This window comes from Osmerus mordax, chromosome 22, assembly GCF_038355195.1.
Source record: "Osmerus mordax isolate fOsmMor3 chromosome 22, fOsmMor3.pri, whole genome shotgun sequence".
NCBI lineage: Eukaryota > Metazoa > Chordata > Actinopteri > Osmeriformes > Osmeridae > Osmerus > Osmerus mordax.
Window position 1 is genome coordinate 4,429,871 of NC_090071.1, and position 19,382 is coordinate 4,449,252.

Sequence of the window (19,382 nt, forward strand, 5' to 3'; positions counted from 1 at the left end):
CTTTTACTTACTAAATGTTTGTGCGTGCGTGTGTGTTTTCGCATGTGTTATGCTGCCATCTGGACTGTATCATAAGAGCTAATTTCATATGACATAAATAATTCACACCCCACTTAGAAACACACACAAACACACACACACAGTCAACAGACTCAGCTCAGGGCACTCTGTAACAGATATTATTCATGCAACACATGATGCATATGCACACACACACATACACAATTCAGCAGTTTTCTCCTCCAGTAGTATGAACAGACCACCTTCCACTCAGTCTCACAATACTGTCGCCTCCCGTCTCCACACTCGTTTACTTCCCAGGTGGCATGCCACACCTTGATTTAGCTGGTCATCAATGCCTCCAGGCCCAGGCGAGTCTGACCTGGAACAATACAGGTGGTCAGATGGCTGAGCGGTTAGGGAATCGGGCTATTAATCAGTAGGGTTGCCGGTTCGATTTCGGCCGTGCTAAATGACGTTGTGTCCCTGGGCAAGGCACTGCACCCTACTTGCCTCGGGGGAATGTCCTTGTACTTACTGTAAGTCGCTCTGGATAAGAGCGTCTGCTAAATGACTAAATGTAAACCTCTGAACCCTCAGGTACATCCGGACACTGTACCTGGGGATCCAGTCCCGGAGGCAGCGGCAGCACCAGCGGCGCTGGTACTGGGCCATGATGTTCGAGTACGCAGACGTGAACATGCTGCGTCTGCTGGAGACCTTCCTGGAGAGCGCCCCTCAGCTGGTGCTGCAGCTGTGCATCATGATCCAGGAGAACAAGGCAGAGACGCTGCAGTGTGGGTTAACACACGCATGATGTACACTCACACACACTCATACTGTACACACACACACATACTGTACACACACACATGCACTCATACTGTACACACACACACTCATACTGTACACACACACTTACACACATGCATACATACATGGTCATGCACGTACACACACACTCACAAACACACACATGCACACCTATGTTTGTAAAAACAGATATATACGTAGTATAACGTAAATTCTATGCATGCAGGCACATTCACCCTCCCCATACAAGCACATACACACTCATTCATACAGTACACACAGTATGTACAAGCGAAAAAATAACACGCACACACAATGTGGACCTCCCGCAGAACTCAATCATTAAATTCACACAACCATACATCGACTGACCACCCCCTGGCATCTGTGTATGTGTGTGGATTCTTGTGTGTATTCTTGTGTGTACGTGTGTGTGCCTGTGTACCTATGTGTGTGTGTGTACGCGTGTGTATATACCTAAATGGGTGTTTATGTATGTGATTGCGTGTGTGTGTGTGTGTGTGTGTATGCATGTGTGTGTGTAGGTGTGTCATCTCTGGGCTCGCTGCTGTCTCTGGCCTGGGTGCTGGCCTCCTACCACAAGCTCCTGCGTGACTCCAGGGACGACCAGCGCAGCATGAGCTACCGGGGCGCCCTCCTCCACCTGTGCTGGCGCCTCTTCACCATCTCCTCCCGCGTGCTCTCCCTCGCCCTCTTCGCCTCGCTCTTCCACCTCTACTTCGGCATCTTCGTGGTGCTGCACTGGTGCGCCATGGCCTTCTGGGTGATCCACGGGGGCACAGATTTCTGCATGTCCAAGTGGGAGGAGGTGCTGTTCAACATGGTGGTGGGCGTGGTGTACGTCTTCTGCTGGTTCAACGTGAAGGAAGGGAGGACGCGCTACAGGATGGTGGTGTACTACTCGGTGGTGCTGGCTGAGAACACCATCCTGACCGGCCTGTGGTATGTACTGAGCTGGAGCCTCCATCTGCTGGGTCGGTCTGATCTGTGTGTGGAAGACGAATGTGAATGACAGCTGTGTTTGTGTGAGTAGGTTCTAGGTGTGTGTATGACAGGTGTGTGTGTTTGTGAGTGCCAGGTGTGTGTGTTCCAGGTGTGTCTAACAGGTATGTGTGTGCCCCAGGTATGCATACAGGGACCCTGCGGCGACAGATTCCTACGCCGTCCAGGCGCTGTGCGGCGTTTACCTGACCTTCGCAGGGGGTGTGGCCGTCATGCTCATCTACTACGGCTTCCTCCACCCCGCCCACGCCCACATCCACCCCAGCCCCGCCTCCTCCTGCTGCGCCCAGCTGCTCTGGGGGCTGCCCCTGCCCCCCTCCGCGCCCCCCTCCGCCCCCCCCACCCCGGCTCACCTGGCCAAGTCCCAGACTGAGGACAACGTGGCGGAAACCTGCCTCCCGGTGTTCCAGGTGCGCTCCTCACCCCCCGCCTCCAGGCCCGAAGGGCCCCTCATCAAGATAGACATGCCCAGGAAGCGCTACCCGGCCTGGGATGCCCACTACGTGGACAGGCGCCTGAGGAGGACCATCAACATCCTGCAGTACATTACCCCCGCAGCAGTGGGCATTCGTTACAGAGACGGGCCCCTGCTCTATGAACTACTGCAGTACGAGTCGTCCCTCTGACACACACACACACGTGGAACACATACACTGACACATACTCACTTGTGTAACACATACACTGACACATACTCATACTCATAACACACACACACTTGTGTAACACATACACTGACACACACACACACACAAACCCATACTCACTCTGACCTCTGACCTCACTCTGGCCATGACTCAGCGTGCTTCTACAAAGAGATGTCTTCAATCTCTCCTTTTCTCTTTTTAAATCTATTTATCTCTCCCTGATCTTCCTCATCTTAATTTCTTTCCGCACTCCCCTGTGAAAAAAATGGAGTGTGAGTTTCCTCCCAGTGAGGACAGCATGTCACTGCTTACACCTTACCTTATTCACCAGTTTAGATCACTACAAAAAAGATAACATTTAAGAAAAAATCGATTTGATACAAACGTTAGGTGGAACACTGTCTCTAGTTTAGCCAAGTGGGAGTGTATATATTTTCTATGTACAGATGATGTTGTTTTTGTACTTGTGTGTTGTGACTGGACTGGGTTGTGTCTGTAGTAGAGTCTCTGTTGTTTTGTTTGTCTGTTTGGGAGGTTGACCAATCACAGCTGCGTATGCTGGGACCATCTGGTTTCTCACGTTTTCATGTGGCTGAAAATGTTGGTGATGGAAAGGAAGAAAGAGATATCAGGGCATAGAGAAGTACGAATGGAAAAAAGAGAAAATGGAGTCAAAGAGAATGTAGACAGAAAGTCACACAGTGGTCCCCCTGCTTGCTGTAGGTGGTAATGCAAGTTCACAAAGTTGCTCCACTCAATGGGTTTGTTGCAGGAACGAATCCTCTCAATACAGTAGAATCAAGGCTGTACTTTATTTCAAAGCAGTTGTTCTCAAGTTCCAAGTGAAGCACAATTCTCCTTCTGCTGTAGTGAGGTCATGTGTTAGATACTGTCAGAGGATCCACTGAGAAAGCACAGAGACACAGGGACAGGATTGAACAGTTACTGTAAGTAGTATAAGACCATCCAATTCAAATAAGTTCCCATGGTCTAATGTGTGTGTGTAGGTGTGTGTGTTTGTATTTGTGTGAATGTGTGTGTGTGTGTATTGGAGAGATATTCTCCCACAAGTCCCTGCTGTGACTAGACAGAATTCGGGGAGTTTTAGTTAGCTATCTATCATACGCGAGAAGTAGCACAATTTATTTGCTGGAATAAATTTGGTCTAATCAGTGCCAAGTTTAGAGTAACACTCGCAATGCATGATTCCCCTGGAGAGGGGAGAATCATTATGTTAGGTGAACAAAACAGATGCGATGCAGTATGACTAACACATCAGTTTTTAACATACTGTCACCTCTACTCTGAGTTTAGGTATTCACTATTATTGTTATTTGTATTCTTATTTGCTTTGATCTGACCAATTGTGTTCCAGTATAGTCCTATAGGCTTCCCCCGCAAACCCTGAATCCTCCCACCCCCGTTCCTTCTCACCAATCAAAGAAGCAATTTCGCCAAGAACCAATCAAATGGAGATCACACCTCCCACACACTCCCACACACACACAAACACACACACACACACACACACACACACACACACACAAACAGTGACAGTAGATTCATGGGTATCCCATTAGTTTGGTGGGAAACAGAAGATACTTCACAAATAGTGAACTTCCAATGGTGCAAAAACACACTACAGGCCCACACAAACGGGTCAGTAGTCAACATACTTGGAATTCATATGGTGCAATAAGAACAACTTGCCTCTGGTCTTTAGATCTCTATGGTGCAGCCTGGGTGCTGCCTGCTGTACTGACAGACTCAGTCTCACAGAGTTCCACCCAGGTGTTTGGACAGGCTGCTTGTTCTGCTCGCAGACTGGAAGCTATGCAAGTCCAAAACAGGGGGACATGCTAACAGACACTAAATGCACATACACACCTTAATAGTATACTGGTGACACACAAGTAGCTCGCACACAAAAGAAGCACACACAGAGATGAAGCGTGCGCAAACAAGAAGCACACACATACAAGGCACACTCAAGCATAAATTAGGCCTAGAAGACACTGTAGTGTTCTCCCCGGAGACAGGACAGGCCAGTCTTCATTAGAGCTCACCCATGCTGTCTATTCTTCACCTTCCTGAATTTGGGAACAATATTCACATGGTGCTATGGGCGGGCGTTTAAGAAAGATGGTTTTTAGGATTGTGTTGAAAGTTGTGGTTATTTGACATGTATACTGCCAAATATGCACCATGCTGACTGTTCTTCTGAACAAAAGGAACATCCAAACTGTTATGGAATTTTGGAATATTATGCTTCAAAGCACGGTCTGAGTTGAGCTCAAACGGTGTTGCTTTACAGTTATGTAATGATCTGTGTGTGTATGTATGTACTGTATGTATGTATGTATGTATGTATGTATGTATGTATGTATGTATGTATGTATGTATGTATGTATGTATGTATGTATGTATGTACTGTATGTATGTATGTATGTACGTGTTTGTGTGTGTATTATACATACTATTAGCATGTGGGAAGGTGTGAAAAGATAAATGTTAATGTTAAAATCAAATATGTAGAACTACATTTAATGAGGGTGTATTGAAATAAATGTACAATATTAACTCGGACCCCTAACCCTTGACCCCTTACCCCTTCACCTCAAGGTGCTCCAGCCAGTCCAAGCAGAGGCCAGAATACTGTCTCAACGCCATGCAAGGCTACAGTCACACTGTATTGACCCCTTCAGTATACTGTAAACACAATATTGTACAGCTATGAATTCACAACTATGCAAGCGCAGTAGAATTAGTGCTGAGGAGTTGGTCAGTGCTGGACCTGGATGGATCTGCCAAACTGTTTGCCGCCTCACATTTGTTCTTTTTCTGTTGTTCTCAAGAGCACACAGTGTAAAGTACAAAATAACGGAAAATTGCAATTGATATTCATGCCAGGATTTTGTTTGGTTTGACCTCTTTGTTAGTTATATTTTTCAACTGTACATTTTGTTTTCTAAATTGTTTTGCATACCGTGACATTTTATTTTGTACGATATTTTGGTTTGTTTGTTATATGTCATCAATCTTTTTCATATAGATATAGATGTACATATTTGTTCTGCTTTTCCCCACCTGTGTGGCCTGCTGTCCTGTGTCATGGTGGTGTTAAGCAGGCAGCAGCAGAAGGCCCTAGAGAAAGCTCCGCTTTGCTCAGACAAACACCCATCTGGATGGATGAAAATAGGATTTGATTCTGAATGTTAAAATCCTTCGTTCACGCTTATGTTTTTGTTTCTTTATAGTATCTGGAATGTTTAAATATCAGGGTTTGTTGACGAATGTGAATCTTGCAGCACTGAAGGGTGTGTGTGTGTGTGGGTGTGTGCGTGTGTCAGAAATCACACACGGAGAAACAGTAAACGTAATTGTTTAGCCAAAGTTTCAAGCGCTTGGTCCTGAGGCTTGGCGGTGTTGTTGCAGGTTACCAGATATTATCTAGTTTTGTAGATCTGGAGGCAAATCGCCCCACTCTGTGGACAAAGCTGTCAAATTGATCAGTCACTATAAGCACAGTACAGGGTCAAACTAACCCCATATGGATGTATTTTAGGCGTATTATAATATACATAAAAAGCGATGTTTTTATTTTGTCAAGAATAATATTTTTTTTCTACTATTGATGTGTTTGCTGTTTCATGATTCCACTGCTTGAAAAAGTAGCTTTAGACATTTTGATGTGAAATGTAACTTATTTTGTCTTTTCTTGTGATTGGCATTTGGGCTGTGAATACCTTTTCTGGTAGTCTTGTTCTGTTGATTCACTTAGATGGGTTTGCTTAGGTGGGATCTCTCTGATATAATAAATAAATGTTCCTATATTCTTCAGAATGTTATAACAGAATAAGATTACTGTTCGGAGAATGTGTTTCGTAGAAGTCTGTGCCATTGTGATGTCCATGATTATAAGCACACTGGTATTTAGCACATACAACTGCTCAAATATGCTTTCACAACGCCAGGGAAGTTAGCCAGACAATATAACTGACCCATAGTAAAAACTACATCCAGTGTGACTGCAGTGGAGTGAATGTAGTTAAGGACACATTGTACATTAAACATTGACAACATATAACATATTATAGAATCATGATAAAACATTGCATAACAAATTCCCAAGAGGGACAAGTTATCTTGCTAATGAGTTTTAAATTATTTGGCTAACTTCCCATGATGCAGTTAATTGAAACCATGATGACTCATCGGCCAAATCCTCACTCATTCCATTGTAGTGTTGGCTTTGACCTTCTGACCCGGTTCAAATTCTTGAAACATGAAACTCTCCTTTTTTCCACTTAAAAAAATCCCTGAGCTGCCATGGCTGGATGGGACAAGGCTGTGCAGTTTCCTCCTGTCCAATCATGTGACCTCAGACAGGTAACCTCCAGGAGGGAGGGAGGAAAGGGGCAAGTCAAAAGAGGCCTCAATCTCTCTCTCTCTCTTTGTGTAACTTCGTGGTTTGGAATCTGATCCTCCATTCCCATTGGACAATTCTGAATGTACCAGACGCACCAGAACCAATTGGGGAGGAGTGACACTCTTTGCATCCTACGTTTGTCTGTCCTGTGTGTATCCAAGTACAAGACCAGGCCTCTGGAGAGTGTGACGAGATGATAAAATCACACCTGATGCCAATTTTGGGAGATGTGCTATTTTTGTTGTTTACCTCCTGAAAAAGACTATTTATCTGTGACAGTAAACAAAAATACCAGAGAATACAGATATTACAACAGAGATTCTTATTATATATATTAACAGATATTATAAAACATGTACAGTTTAATCTGTTTAAAAGACACAAATGTGAGTATTAATTTCAATTTTATATATTTCCATTTTAATACATTGTAACGTGGTAACCAAGATGAAAATATATATTAAAAAAACTATATAAACAATTTTACAACACGTTTACGAAGTGATTTTCTTCAGCCTGTGTTATAGGATGTATTGTATTAGTACTGTACTATTATTATTATATGTATATTAGGATGAAATGATGAAGGCTGTATCCTTACTAAGGATGTGAGAACTGACCTTGTCAAAAAATAACCACGACATAAAAACAAGCCTGAAGTCTATTTCATATTTATTCAATCATTGTGTTATCTTTCAAATATGGTGTCATATTGTGATGTTTGACACATAGGAAAACACACACCAGATGACTAATGCCTGTTCAGAATCAACCCAGAGGAAGATGGCAGACCAGGTTTTGCATAGTAACAGGACACCCCTGTGATTCAACATGTATGAATATGCTGGCACAGAGAACCAGAACAGGCAGCCAATGTACCATCCCACAAGACTCCCCGCTACACTCTGAGTAAGGTGCCGTATTTTGAACTGGAATATTGTGCATAATAGGGCCATAAAAAAGATGGATGGCAGACAAGAGATGGTCACAGACGGGCTTCTTTGGCACGCACGCACGCACGCACACACACACACACACACACACACACACACACACACACACACACACACACACACACACTTAACCATTGCATTACAAACAAGCCAAAAACACCAGCCACGTGATGAGAGAAGCTCACAGCAATCAATGGAAAATACTGCCTCCATTTAGAGTATCTAACAACTCTCTTGGTAACAGTACCCAGAGCTCACGCAATCTGACAAATACTAAAACCCCCAGTTCTGTTTGGAAAACCATTAACACTAATAGAAACCTCAACAACAGTAAAGAATACCCATTAAAGGCCAACCACCCACAAACACGCTGTATTAATATACTGGTAGAAGATACATTACTGGTGTCCTTAATCTGGACAGACAGTATAGATGTTCAATTAACCATAAACATCTGCTCATTTTCCTTTAATGAACTCTCACTAGACAGTTGTTGCATGAGTCTGGCAACTGTATCTTGATAGTTTTAATATTAACAGTTATTCTGTAGGGAGTAGGGCTGGCCAAATAAAGGGTTAGCGATATTTTCTTAGTTTAAACCCCCCCCCCCCCTCTGACTAGGACTCAGGAGAACAGTTGGGAAACCTGGCTCCCTCTTGTGATAAAACTCAGAAACACAAGGAACATTATTTTCCAAAACAAACAATCCAAAGAAGGATAAACATTAGACACTAGACATTATGAACCTACCTCAGATCTCTGAGCAAAAATGTCTGGATACTAAATAATAGACCTCAAAAACCTACTGGTATGTCTACATTCAATATTATCAATAGTTGTCAACAACGAAAGCAGTAACTATTCAACCCAAATAAATAGCCTCACAAGAACAATGAAATGAAAGCACAAATGGAAGAATTTTGATGTCACATCATTACATCAACAGAAATAAAAGAACATACATACATATACATTTTATCTGGAGTGCATCTCCTAATCATATCATTTTAAATGGCTTTTCTTCAGTAGCATATTCAAGTAATTCAGATGTCTGGTTGGAGGCAAAGTGAGTACCTTCTAGATTGACTCCACATTAAAAGACCCCCCCAAGCGCACACACACACACACACACACACACACCCACCCCTCCCACCCTCCCTCCCTCCACGCATGCAGTAACATACACACACACACACACTTTTTAAAGTGTACAGTCTGCAGCAGGACAGTAACATCAAAGTAGACCATTGTTGCCAAGACTACAGTTGCTAAGACTACCTGTACAGTGCCTACTGAAACAATCCACAGCAGCTCTTAGTTACTGATCAGTCTGGCATACCAGGCAGCCTCTCAGCTCCTCGTGTACATTCCCTTTGCTGAAAACACAACTCTGGGTTCAGGAGGGCAGGGAAGACTGCTGATTAGCTGTTGGGAGCAGAAGGAGATGGGGGATTGGGGATGGAGGGGGGGGGATGGGGGATGGGGGATGGGTGCCCCTCCGGCTACCCCAACAGAGGGTCGTCGTCGTCATCGTCGTCGTCATCCAGCTGGATGCGCTGGAAGGGCCGAGATGCGGAAGGACGAGGCTTGATGAACCGGAACAGACCTGGAGAGGACAGATTCAACACGGAGGACGAAGGAATACATAAATAAATAAATAATAAATCATGTGGCTTGAAAACACACATGCAGCAGCACTGCAGCGTGTAATAAGCTGGAGCTGATGGAGGTGGTGTGGGTGGGGCTGATGGAGGAGGTGATGGAGGAGGGGTGGGGGGGCAGGGTGGAGATGATGGAGGAGGTGTGGGTGGGCAGGGTGGAGGTGATGGAGGAGGTGTGGGTGGGCAGGGTGGAGATGATGGAGGTGTGGGTGGGAAGGGTGGAGGTGATGGAGGGGTGGGTGGGCAGGGTGGAGGTGATGGAGGAGGTGTGGATGGGCAGGGTGGAGGTGATGGAGGTGTGGGTGGATGGGCAGGGTGGAGGTGATGGAGGTGTGGGTGGGTGGGTTGACTCACCAGTCAAGGTGGTGAGCAGCAGCAGGACTCCCACAACGATCCCGATAACCATGATCAGAGACGAGCAGCTCTCCCCAGCCAGCAGGCAGCGGGCCTGGGCTAGGGAGCCGTTGTTGGGCCCTGGGGGGATGGAGAGTAGGTGGCACACCAGAGGGTACACGTCCACGCTCTGTAACATAGGGAGACTGTAACCGCTACGGAAGCCCGGTCCTACAGCCGCCAGGAACGGGTGCATGCTGGGAAGTGTGTTGTCATAGCCATGGTCACCCACTAAAAGAACACAGGAGATAAAGGGTTAAGAAAATGTTTGTGTGCGCGTGTGTGTGTCTGTGCGCACGTGTGTGCCCCTTACATCTTGGTAGCTCTCCTTGCTGGACGATGGTCCAGCCTTCGTCTGCAACCAATATGATTGGCTGGATGTGTTTGTTGTTCCTGTAGTGCAGCTTATCAGGGATGGCTTCCTTTCGGTAGGCGGTCATGTGGGGGTGGCATTTCTTCAGCAGGGAGAAGACAACTCCTGTGTCTAGACACACATACATGTACACAAGCATGCACAGACGTATATTTTTCCCCCTCAACAAGAGCATTTTTCATCACCCATATTCTTACTCAAGCCTTACTGAATTAAGTGGGAAGTGTGTGGGTGTGTGTGTGTGTGTGTGTGTCTCACCAGCTGTGGGTATGAGAGCGGCCACGGGCGTTAGGTCCACCAGAGTGTAGTTGTCTGGGTGGAGACAGGAGTTCAGGCGTATGATGCGTTCGGGGGAACACTGGGCCATGCCGTGGTCACTGGTCACAATCAGGTTGATCCGACCCCACAAGCCCGTGCTGTTCAGCTCTGACATCAGAAGACCCACATTCTCATCCACCTGCGGGTGAACACAGCAGACAGGTATGTGTGCGTGACAGACAGGTATGTGTGCGTGACAGACAGGTATGTGTGCGTGACAGACAGGTATGTGTGCTTGACAGACAGGTAAGTGCGCGCCACAGACAGGTGTGCGCGCCACAGACAGGTGTGCGCGCCACAGACAGGTGTGCGTTCCACAGACAGGTGTGCGTTCCACAGACAGGTGTGCGCGCCACAGACAGGTGTGCGTGCCACAGACAGGTGTGCGTGCCACAGACAGGTGTGCGCGCCACAGACAGGTGTGCGTGCCACAGACAGGTGTGCAGTGTACCTGTTTCAGGGCGTGGGCCATGGCGGTGGTGTTGTCAGGGCCGTACTTGTGTCCTGTCCCATCAGGCTCCTCCCAGTAGAGGGCCGCAAACGACACTCCTTTCTCCTGGACGACAGATGGGATGGAGGGATGGGTAACAGAGACCCAGACACGTAGACATAACGCAAGGCTGTGGTTGCAGCCGAAACAGCAAGATACATCACACCAGTGCTGACCTTCTCATCACCTAGCAACCACTTGACAACAAGGCCCAGGCGTTGCTGAAAGGTCATGGTAGAAGTGTAGTTCTGGAAGTGTGTGGCAGTGCGGTTTCTGATATGTACGTCACAACCAGGCCACATCATCGCCGCCGTCGACAACCCGTAATCCAGCGCGTGGAGCCAGATGGGCTCCGCTTGATTCCACCAGAACGGGTCGCTATCCTGGGAGGGGCTGAATTTCTTGTGGGTCGCCGGGTCATACATGCTGCTGGCCAGAATCCCATGGGACTCCGCATACAGCCCTGTCACCTGGTGGGGTTGGGGTCACGGGGGGTGAAAGGTGACTATTTTGATGGTTGCAGGATAGGGGTGAAAGGGTATAGATGCTGGGCATACTGTACTGGTTGGGGGGGGGTCTTAGGAGTGAAAGGTTAACGATGACCTGTATAAGGGTTGGGGGTTTTAGGGGTGAAAAGGTACAGATGACCTTCATAATAGTTGGGGGATTTAGAGTTGAAAGGTTACCAGACTGTAGTGATTGGGGAAGGTCTTGGTGGTGAAAACATTGGTGAGCTGTTCCACTAGGACACCCTGGGAGTAGAGTTTCTCCAGGTTAGGGAGGGAGAATCTCTTGAGGTAGTCGGCTCGGAAGCCATCAAACGACACCAGAAGCACCGGGGGAGGGGTAGTGCTGTTAACATCAGTTCCTGTCTGTGGCACAGCAGCCAATGAGGAGCAGCCACAAAGGAAGCCCAGCAGGAACCAGAGCAACATCCTGAAAGTGAGACACTGACAGATGAAAGTGTGTGAGAGAGAGAGAAAGGGAGAGATCAAGATCACGTTCGGATAACTTTTTAAACTGTTTTCTTTTCTTTTTTTTGCTTCCAGTTACTATGTCCCGACCTCTCCCTCCAAATGTAATTTCCTAGTTTACTTTTCAATTTGTCTAAACTTAAGAAGTCAGCGAGAAGAGAGAGACCATTGAGGTTTAAAGAGAACCGTGAAATTGGAGTAATCTATATTCGATTAGGTAGCGTCGCAGCTCTGGAAGATCTACAAGATCAGGAAATGACAACTCACTCACTCTCACTGTGGAGGCTACACAATACACACGGAAACATTACGGTCACCTGAGAAGCATGACGATAACCGTTAAATAAATTGATCGTAACGTTTGATAACATAGATAAATGGAGTTGCTTCCTTGACTAACGACGTGACATAGCTCTATAGGTCGCTAGCTACAGCTACCTCAACAACAGATTGCTGGCTAGATTAACTGTATGACTACTCACCGTCTCAACCAATCCTATTAACTTGCATTTGGTGGCCAATATAAGATATCTTTACAGTAACTTTCTAGCTTGAAAGTTACTTGAAAGTCACACTGGCTAGCAATATCATGCAAATGAAGCAGACAACGTCCGCAGTCTTGAAACTTCCTCAAAATAGATGCGCATCAGTTTTTTTTATGTTGAGAATGCTAATAGACGGCTTCGACACCCAATGAGAAAACAAAACAAAAACACACCCACAGCAAAAAGCTTTAGGATTGGTTTAGCCTAATGTACTCAGCCTCCTGAGAGTCTGACAAGACAAGAGATAAAAACTGAACCACCAGACCGAGCTGACAACGTTGAAAATGAAAGTGATAGGATTAGATATAACTTAAATATTTTTTTGGCTTTTAAAGCAATCCTTATAAGAAAATAAGTCGTACTGTGTATACATTGTTACAAAAGACCCTAGCCTGAAAACAGCTTTTTCACATCGAACATCCATCACTTTTAATGAACTATCTACGTCTAGCCTTATAATTCTCCACAGAAAAAGCCTCCATAGCCTCACTGTTTCACTGGTCTCTTTCCTCAGCCTCGTATAACCACATCCGACACACTCTCCTCTGGAGCCTTCACACAGACTCAAGACATTTTCCTGCAGCCTCCTCACAAACCCCATCCTCCACACAGACTCCAGCCTCGACTTGTTCCCCACAGCCCAGCACACTTTTTCTTCATTAAACCAGAGAGACAGACCAATTATAATTAGTTCCCACACAAACTCTGCACCCACACGTACACACACTGTCACACACTCTCACAAACACCCCACATGGATACACACACTTTAAAACCCATACACACACAGCACAAAGGTACATCACAGTGTAAGTGTTTGTGTGTGTTCATAGGATAGGGGTTACAGTGTTTTCTAAATATAACTTGGACTTATTGGAATGCACCCCTGGTGATTCAGGCCTAGGAGGACTGGGGACGATTCCAGTAGCATTGCCGTGTAAATTCCCAGTGTGAGAGTGTAAGGTGTGTGTGTGTTCCTGTCTGCAGTGCTGGATAACTGTCGTGGGTGGGGGCTTTGAAGGCTCCTATTGAAATAACATTTGCAGTGTGCTGCAGTTCACAAGGAGAGGAAAAAGGGAGCAGTGAAAAATATGAGAATGCACCCCTCATCTCTTCCACACGCACACACACACACACACGCCCTCCCTCTCTCCCGGGCTATTTTCGACCTGCACCCTCACACTGTCAGCTGGGCCGTGAGTACAAATGCAAACCTCCAGGACAGGACCAACACACACACACACACACCCCGATGCAAGAAAGTAGAGGCAGAGATAGAGAGTTGAGAAATTGGACTAAATACAGATCCCACAGAGTACGACAGCAAGCTGTAAACAGAGACAGATCATGCACACACCTCTGCAGAGGGCAGGCTATAGAGACTAAACAGAAGGTTTGCCCATCTGGGTGAGTATTGAAGATGACAGACACTGCCAATGAGGATGAGAAGGATCCGGATATTGAGTTGTTTGTCAAGGTAGGATGTGTTTGTGTGTTGTGTTTTGATGTTTTTTTTATGTGTATGTGTGGGTGTGTTTAAAACCAGGTCAGATCAGTAATCTCTCAACAGTGACACCTCTCACCCTATAGTGCAGCAGGTGTGTGTGAGAGGAAAGGGGTAGGGGATGGTGAATTCAGTGTGTGACTGGAGTTTGGGAGATGTAACTCTTCCCTGTGTAGGATGTGTGTTTGGACTTTATAAACATCTTACGCTAGTACTGTGTTTTCCATGTTGTTGTTCCCTGCTGGCTGTGTGTGTGGAGGGATGAAGTAACCCAACACGCATGCTCCAGTGTAATGTTCCCCTCCGTGTGTCTGACTGACGCAGCAACAGGTCTCTCTCTCTCTCTCTCTCTCTCTCTTCTCTCTCTCTCTCTCTCTCTCTCTCTCCCTCCTTCTGACTCTTTCTCTCTGTCTTTGTCCCCTCTCTCTCTTTCTTCTCTGGCTCTCTCTGCCTTTCTCTCTCTCTCTCTCTTTTACTCTCTCTCTCTCTCCCATCTCTTTCTCTGTTTCTCCCTCTCTTTCTATCTGACTCTCTCTCACTTGTTCTCTCTCTCTCTCTTGTGCCCCTCTTCTCTCTCTTTCTTCATCTCTCCTCTTTAGTCCAACATACCTGCTAAATTATTACTGGGGTCCATTCAGCAGTGAATGTATGAGGTTAAATGGTCTGGTTATGAGGTGCTTTCTGACACGACCCTGTGTTTATGTGTGGGAGGGCGGGGGCATGGGGGGTAGTGTGGGGCTATGGGGCAAGTGGAGTGTAAGTGTGGGGTAAAGTGGGGCTACAGGGCAGGTAGACTGTGAGGGGTAATGTGGGGCTATGGGGCAGTTATCGTGTGTGTGGCATGGCTCAGTGAAGCATCTAATGGAGAGAGGGTGTATTATTAATGGAGCAGCATGGTGTCCCGTTACAGTGATCCTTTTCACCTCCGTCACACGCTGTGCCACCAGACACCTCCAAGCCCACCTCTTCACTCAGACCTCTGGGGCGGGCACTGATTCCCTTCCTGTGTTATTAGACAGCACACATAGGTCAATTACTGTTTGCAAATATGTTTTTGTTTGTCTGTGCATGGACTTCTGTACATGTGTGTGTGTGTTTTCCAGGCGGGGAGCAATGGGGAGAGTATAGGCAACTGTCCGTTCTCCCAGCGCCTCTTCATGATCCTCTGGCTGAAGGGAGTGGTCTTCAACGTCACCACTGTGGACCTCAAGAGGTGCAAATCCCTCTCTCTCCCCCTCTCCTCACTCCTCTATCCCTGTCCATCCCTCGGTCTCTTTTCATCTTTCTTTCCCCCTCTCTTTCAGTCTCTCTTTATCTAGCTTTCTCACGTTCCACACTTCTCTCTCTCTCTCTCTCTCTCTCTCTCTCTCTCTCTCTCTCTCTCTCTCTCTCTCTCTCTCTCTGATGTACATGTGTAACAAGACGTAGCCACACTGCTCGTCAGTCCTCCTGATCTTTCCCCTTACTGTTACTCGATCCCGGGACGTCTGACTCGCAAGCGTGACTCCTTACCAGCTACGCCAACGAAAAGCTGTACCCTTTCACTGGTGCAGCTGGACTATTCATACTTGAGGAGTGAGTTAAACCAATTCACATTGGTTACACATACAGTAACACAGACTGCTGTCCATCTCCAGGAAGCCAGCTGACCTCCACAACCTGGCACCAGGGACACACCCTCCGTTCCTCACTTTCGATGGAGAGGTCCGCACAGACGTCAACAAGATAGAGGAATACCTGGAGGAGATGCTGGCCCCACCCAAGTATACACACACAACACACACACAGACATACACACACACACACACACACACACACAAGCTTCTTCACATGCACTCACACACACATACTCACATGGATACATACACACACAAACACTCACACACAAGCAGATGGGCACAAACACACCTACACACCGTTTACATTAGTCTGTCTGAGTTGCTTAGGGTTATTTTACAGTAATGTATTCTTGTTTTTGTTCAGATATCCTAAACTGGCAGCAAAGCAGCGTGAGTCAAACACAGCTGGAAACGACATCTTTGCCAAGTTCTCAGCCTACGTCAAAAACACCAAACCACAGAACAATGCAGGTGTGTGTGCGTGCGTGTGCATATCCCACTGACATCTGCAAATCAGGGAGTCAGGTGGCTGAGTGGTTAGGGAAGCGGGCTAGTAATCAGAAGGTTGCCAGTTCGATTCCCGTCCGTGCCAAATGACGTTGTGTCCTTGGGCAAGGCACTTCACCCTACTTGCCTCGGGGGGAATGTCCCTGTACTTACTGTAAGTCGCTCTGGATAAGAGCGTCTGCTAAATGTAAATGTAAAATGTAAATAAAAAACAGAATTTGTGTTGAGCTTGTGTTTGTGTGTGTGTGCCCTGCAGTGTTAGAGAGGAGTCTCAACAAGGCTCTTAGCAAGCTGGACGAGTACCTTCTCAGCCCCCTCCCAGAGGACCCCAGAGGAGGCCACTCAGGGGCCGGGGCGGGGTCCACCCGAAGGTACCTGGACGGAGACGAGCTCACACTGGCTGACTGCAACCTGCTGCCCAAGCTACACGTCGTCAAGGTAACACGCCTCCAGTCCAATCAGCTTCAGGCAGGAAGCTATAATACATAATATGTCATTATTCATCAGACAGGAAGAGAAACAGGTCATAACATGAAAGCACAAAGACTCTTTGTGCCATAGCTGACCTGTGTTCTTCTCAAGATTTCCCAATAGATTAGTAAATAGATGGTATTTTAGATCATTAGAGGAAATAGAGTGCTGTTGGGAGCATCTGTAATCCTCAACTCTACATTGGGTTTTGTCCCCAGGTGGTTGCTAAGCGATACCGAAACTATGAGATTCCCTCCGAGTTGCAAGGGGTGTGGCGTTACCTAGGCAACGCGTACAGCCGAGACGAGTTCACCAACACCTGTGCAGCGGACGCCGAGATCGAGTTGGCCTATCAAGATGTGGCCAAAAGGCTGGGAAAGTGAGAGAGCGTCCAATAGGAGTCACCCACCCCAATCATTGAGAAGACCCCGTTTCTTTACGGGTTGAGATCCTCTTTTCTCCAGTGCTTTGCGGTCCTTTTCTATCGATTTGGACGAGTGAAGAAACAACAGTTAGCTAGGCCTAATACTACAGTTTTAAAGCAATGGAGCTTTTACTCTTTTATACAGACGTTCCGCGACCTGCTCCTGTCTAACAGCTTCAAAGTTGTATTGTATAGAGTATCGACTGCGAAAATGAATTGTGCACCATGAAATGTTGACTATACTTTACCATGAAACAGTCAGGTTTAATAACCCTTTAAAGCGTGTTTGATAATAGCCATATAACTGTTGATATTGCGTCAGTAGCTTGAGGCATAGAAAACAGCATTGTTGTTGATGTTGGGCAAAAGATAGCCTAAATTACTTAAAGCCAAAGTGTAAAAATAAATAAATAATCGGAGTAGACCCCAGGAGGTAGGCCTACTTGATTAAAATAGATTGTATTTATGTTTGTAAAAAAATCTGTCAGTACATCCCAAGGACGTCATGTACAAATATTAATTAGACTGCATGTAGGGCTATCTTGTTTTAGGCTACTGTATTCAGATTAATATGCCTACGTGATGTCTTTATAGTATGGCATCAAGATTAACATATTTCATAATAACCCTCTAGTTTGAATGCTTTAATATAATTTCAAGAAAATAGGCCTTCACAAAGAAATGACTTGTTTATAAGAAGAGCATCAGACTCTGGAGAGTCAGAGAATGAATGGGTATCTCATGTTTAAAGGTAATTGCTCTTGTGCTAATTTGTCTGCGAGAAGATTCAAAGTTTGTTCACGGTGTTGATCAGTATATACTTGCTCCTGTTTCAATCATAAATCTATTTTCTCAGATCTGCCTCCTGATGCTTGTCGCCAAGTTAATTGGCCTAATGCACGTTCTTGCAGTGAAGCCGTTTTTTTACAATAGCTTCACGTAATTTCTTGCCATAAACAGCAGATGGCAGTATAAGCAGTCTCCCTAGCTCTGTACGAGTTCGTATTGAAAGATGTCCGATAAAAAATGCATAGAAGAGGAGTTGGGAGAGGACATAAGAATAAAGAGATATGAGGTGAAGAATGGTCGAAGAGCAGGAGCCGGGTAGAAGAGAGGAGGTAGTGAGGAAAGGGAAGTAAGCACGTCAGCTAAGCACGCTTTTTAAAGTACAGTGAGTATACCAACTGTGAATTGAAATCAGTGTCAATGAGCGCATCCTAAAACTTTCTAACAATTTCTCATAAGAAATTTGAATTTTTAATGTTATTATGCAATCAGTAATGGTATACGTTGTGATTAGACTGTGATGATGAGGCTGTTAAAATATTCCACAAGGCATTTTCTGTCTTCCTTAATCCATGAACAAAATGTTTATCAAAGTGCTTAACATTTTTCCATTTTGAAATTGAGGTTGATTATGATCAACTATTCCTGAATCATAAAGGAAGAGAATGTAAGAGTTGACAGGGTAAGAGAGGGGGGAGGGGATATTTTGGCTGGTGGTGGATTAGAGCCAGGGGAACATGATATCTGGATGAAGAGAAAGACAGGTTAACAGATTGTGTATGTATATACTGGCTCTTTTCCACTCTCTCTGTCTCCCTCTCTCTATTTCTGTCTTTCATTCTTTGGATTGCTGTCTTTCTCCCTACCTGTACGCACTGTCTCTCTTTCCCTCTATTTCTCCTGCTTTCTCTCTAACACTCTCTCCCTCTCCCTCTCTCTCTCCCCCTCCCTCCCTCTCTCTCTCTCTTGCACAGCAGGATGTGTACATTCAGACAGTCAGTAGTAACTGCTGCAGTAACAGCGGGCCCCTGGAAGCTCATCAAGCAGACAGGGTGGTCAGCTGTGTGTCTGTCTGCTCAGAGTCACATGCCTCTCAATATGGCCGTCAGACTAGGAAATATGAAAGTGACTGGAAACCCACAGGTATGGAGAGGTCATTGCATTTCTAATGCTGGTTTCCACTTCTGTGTGTTCTATCTCAGAAGTGGATTTAAAAAGTATCCTGTATTATACGTATCCAGAATTCACACACACACACACACACACACACACACACACACACACACACACACACACACACACACACATCTGAAAGGTTCATCAGAACTGGTACAGTCTTCCTCCTCCGAGTTGTCAGGGTGGATTTTGGTCCAACTTCAACTTCAACTCCATCTCTCAGGAGTTGAGTGACAGTGCATCATTACCATGACTGTGTGGAATAGTTTTTTTCAT

The 19,382-nt window shown here is 45.9% G+C and overlaps 3 protein-coding genes across 4 annotated transcripts in view; 2 read left to right on the forward strand and 1 right to left on the reverse strand.

Moving 5' to 3' along the window:
- xkr6a (XK, Kell blood group complex subunit-related family, member 6a) overlaps positions 1-2,462 on the forward strand; it is a 5,166-nt gene extending 2,704 nt beyond the window's left edge. Inside the window, exons 2-4 of the mRNA XM_067260719.1 lie at positions 601-797; positions 1,359-1,776; positions 1,958-2,462. Coding sequence (XP_067116820.1) covers positions 601-797; positions 1,359-1,776; positions 1,958-2,462 — 1,120 coding nt within the window. The remainder of the gene's footprint in view (positions 1-600; positions 798-1,358; positions 1,777-1,957) is intronic.
- Positions 2,463-7,567: 5,105 nt separating this feature from the next.
- Positions 7,568-12,660, reverse strand: enpp4 (ectonucleotide pyrophosphatase/phosphodiesterase 4). Of its 2 annotated transcripts, none has more exons than XM_067259964.1 (9): positions 12,557-12,660; positions 11,787-12,036; positions 11,277-11,570; positions 11,062-11,166; positions 10,551-10,749; positions 10,233-10,403; positions 9,881-10,150; positions 7,957-9,471; positions 7,568-7,908 (listed from the first exon to the last, which is right to left on the reverse strand). In XM_067259964.1, exons 2-8 carry the CDS (start codon positions 12,033-12,035, stop codon positions 9,368-9,370), a joined length of 1,392 nt encoding a protein of 463 aa, XP_067116065.1. In that variant the 5' UTR covers position 12,036; positions 12,557-12,660; the 3' UTR covers positions 7,568-7,908; positions 7,957-9,367. The 2 variants fall into 2 exon arrangements, with proteins under 2 accessions (XP_067116065.1, XP_067116064.1); XM_067259963.1 differs by having other exon boundaries at positions 11,787-12,050; positions 12,557-12,647.
- Positions 12,661-13,861: 1,201 nt separating this feature from the next.
- Positions 13,862-18,001, forward strand: clic5a (chloride intracellular channel 5a). The gene is made up of 6 exons (XM_067259965.1): positions 13,862-14,096; positions 15,227-15,336; positions 15,761-15,886; positions 16,107-16,213; positions 16,506-16,687; positions 16,939-18,001. The coding sequence occupies exons 1-6, from the start codon at positions 14,040-14,042 to the stop codon at positions 17,101-17,103; spliced, it is 747 nt and encodes a 248-aa protein (XP_067116066.1). The 5' UTR covers positions 13,862-14,039; the 3' UTR covers positions 17,104-18,001.
- The last annotated feature ends 1,381 nt before the right edge of the window (positions 18,002-19,382 follow it).

Excerpts from the sequence above, each read along its gene's own strand:
- enpp4 (XM_067259964.1), bottom strand. The coding sequence starts at position 12,035 with ATGTTGCTCTGGTTCCTGCTGGGCTTCCTTTGTGGCTGCTCCTCATTG. Across the intron at positions 10,750-11,061 it reads TGGCCCACGCCCTGAAACAG|GTGGATGAGAATGTGGGTCT; the intron begins GTACACTGCACA and ends GTTCACCCGCAG. Across the intron at positions 10,151-10,232 it reads GCAAGGAGAGCTACCAAGAT|TGGGTGACCATGGCTATGAC; the intron begins GTAAGGGGCACA and ends GTGTTCTTTTAG.
- clic5a (XM_067259965.1), top strand. The coding sequence starts at position 14,040 with ATGACAGACACTGCCAATGAGGATGAGAAGGATCCGGATATTGAGTTG. Across the intron at positions 15,887-16,106 it reads GAGATGCTGGCCCCACCCAA|ATATCCTAAACTGGCAGCAA; the intron begins GTATACACACAC and ends GTTTTTGTTCAG. Across the intron at positions 16,688-16,938 it reads CCAAGCTACACGTCGTCAAG|GTGGTTGCTAAGCGATACCG; the intron begins GTAACACGCCTC and ends TTTTGTCCCCAG.